This window comes from Rhinopithecus bieti, unplaced genomic scaffold, assembly GCF_001698545.2.
Source record: "Rhinopithecus bieti isolate Rb0 unplaced genomic scaffold, ASM169854v2 scaffold_74940, whole genome shotgun sequence".
Taxonomy (NCBI): Eukaryota; Metazoa; Chordata; class Mammalia; order Primates; family Cercopithecidae; genus Rhinopithecus; species Rhinopithecus bieti.
The window spans coordinates 1-1,368 of NW_016827508.1; the positions used below are offsets into that span (position 1 = coordinate 1).

General features: G+C 68.6%; 1 protein-coding gene across 1 annotated transcript; it reads left to right on the plus strand.

The window, feature by feature from the left end:
- On the plus strand, positions 1-1,368 carry CAMK2N2 (calcium/calmodulin dependent protein kinase II inhibitor 2). The gene is made up of 2 exons (XM_017863821.1): positions 1-335; positions 1,231-1,368. Exons 1-2 carry the CDS (start codon positions 167-169, stop codon positions 1,299-1,301), a joined length of 240 nt encoding a protein of 79 aa, XP_017719310.1. The 5' UTR covers positions 1-166; the 3' UTR covers positions 1,302-1,368.

A 1,368-nucleotide genomic window follows, 5' to 3' on the forward strand; every position in this document is an offset into this window, starting at 1 on the left:
CGGAGGCGCGGGGAAGGAGGCCCCGCTTGGCTCCTCAGCCCCGGATGCTGCATGACTTCATCCTTCCGCCGGCTCCCCTGCTGAGCTAGGGCCGGTCCGGCAGCAAGCCCGCCGCCCGCGCCCCGCCGCAGTCCCACTCCCGCCCCGCGCCCACCCCGCGCCCGCCATGTCCGAGATCCTGCCCTACAGCGAAGACAAGATGGGCCGCTTCGGCGCAGACCCCGAGGGCTCCGACCTCTCCTTCAGCTGCCGCCTGCAGGACACCAACTCCTTCTTCGCGGGCAACCAGGCCAAGCGACCCCCCAAGCTGGGCCAGATCGGCCGAGCCAAGCGAGGTACGCGGCCCGGGCCCGGAGTCGCCGCCTGACCCAGAAACCCTCCGCCGGGCGCCCCCCGGCTGCCGTTCCCCGCCAAGTGCCCGCAGCTCTTGCCGCAGACCAGCGCACCAGCCGCTCTCCGGCCCGGGCTGGAGGGGGGGTCCCCGCTGCAGTGTGTGTCCCCCTCTTCCATTCTCCCGGGAACACGGTGCCCCGGATTCGATGCTCGCCACCTCTGGAAGCAGAGCCCTGGCACCCGGGCGAGGGGGAGGGGCCGGTCGGGGCATTTGGGGCTGCTTGGAAGTGGGAACACGGGGTAACGGGCTGATTCTTTGGGATCAAATACTGAGTCGGTGGACAATACGAAGAACCTTCGGGTCGAGAGGGGCGTCTAACAAGAGAGGGGAGGAGGCGGAGGGTCCGCTTGTCTTGGTTGTTTGCATGGGGAGGGGAGCTCTGTTGGTGCCAGGATCGGAAGAGGGGTTCCAGCGGCGAGAGGGCTCAGGTTGAGGAGAGGGCTGGACCAGCTGGATACTCGGTTTGAGACCCATTTGAGGAGGGGGATCTGTTGAAGTTCGGGTTGAAGAGGGGGATTCCATGAGCAAGAGGTTTCTGATCAACTCAGGGGGAGGAAGGCTCAGGTGGCAGGAGGGCTCGCACTGGGAGGAAGAATAGCTGGAGCCTTTGGAAGAGGGGCGTTCCGCCATCGGGAGGGGAGGGGGGTCTGTGGGACCCAGGCTTGGCGGCGGGTTGGGTCTCCAGGAGAGTTCGGACGGGGAAGACACCGCAGCGCAGGGTTCCGAGGGGCGTCGCTGGGCCACGGGCAGTAGCTGCGCGGGACGCTAGGACGCGGGGCTCATTCTCGCCGCCGCCCCCCGAGGCCGCGCGGCTGACGCGCTTTCTCCCTGCGCAGTGGTGATCGAGGATGACCGGATAGACGACGTGCTGAAGGGGATGGGGGAGAAGCCGCCGTCCGGAGTGTAGACGTGCCGGCTCGGGCGGCGGGCTCCGGGCCCAGCCTCACAGCGGCCAGGAGCGCGGGCCGGCGATG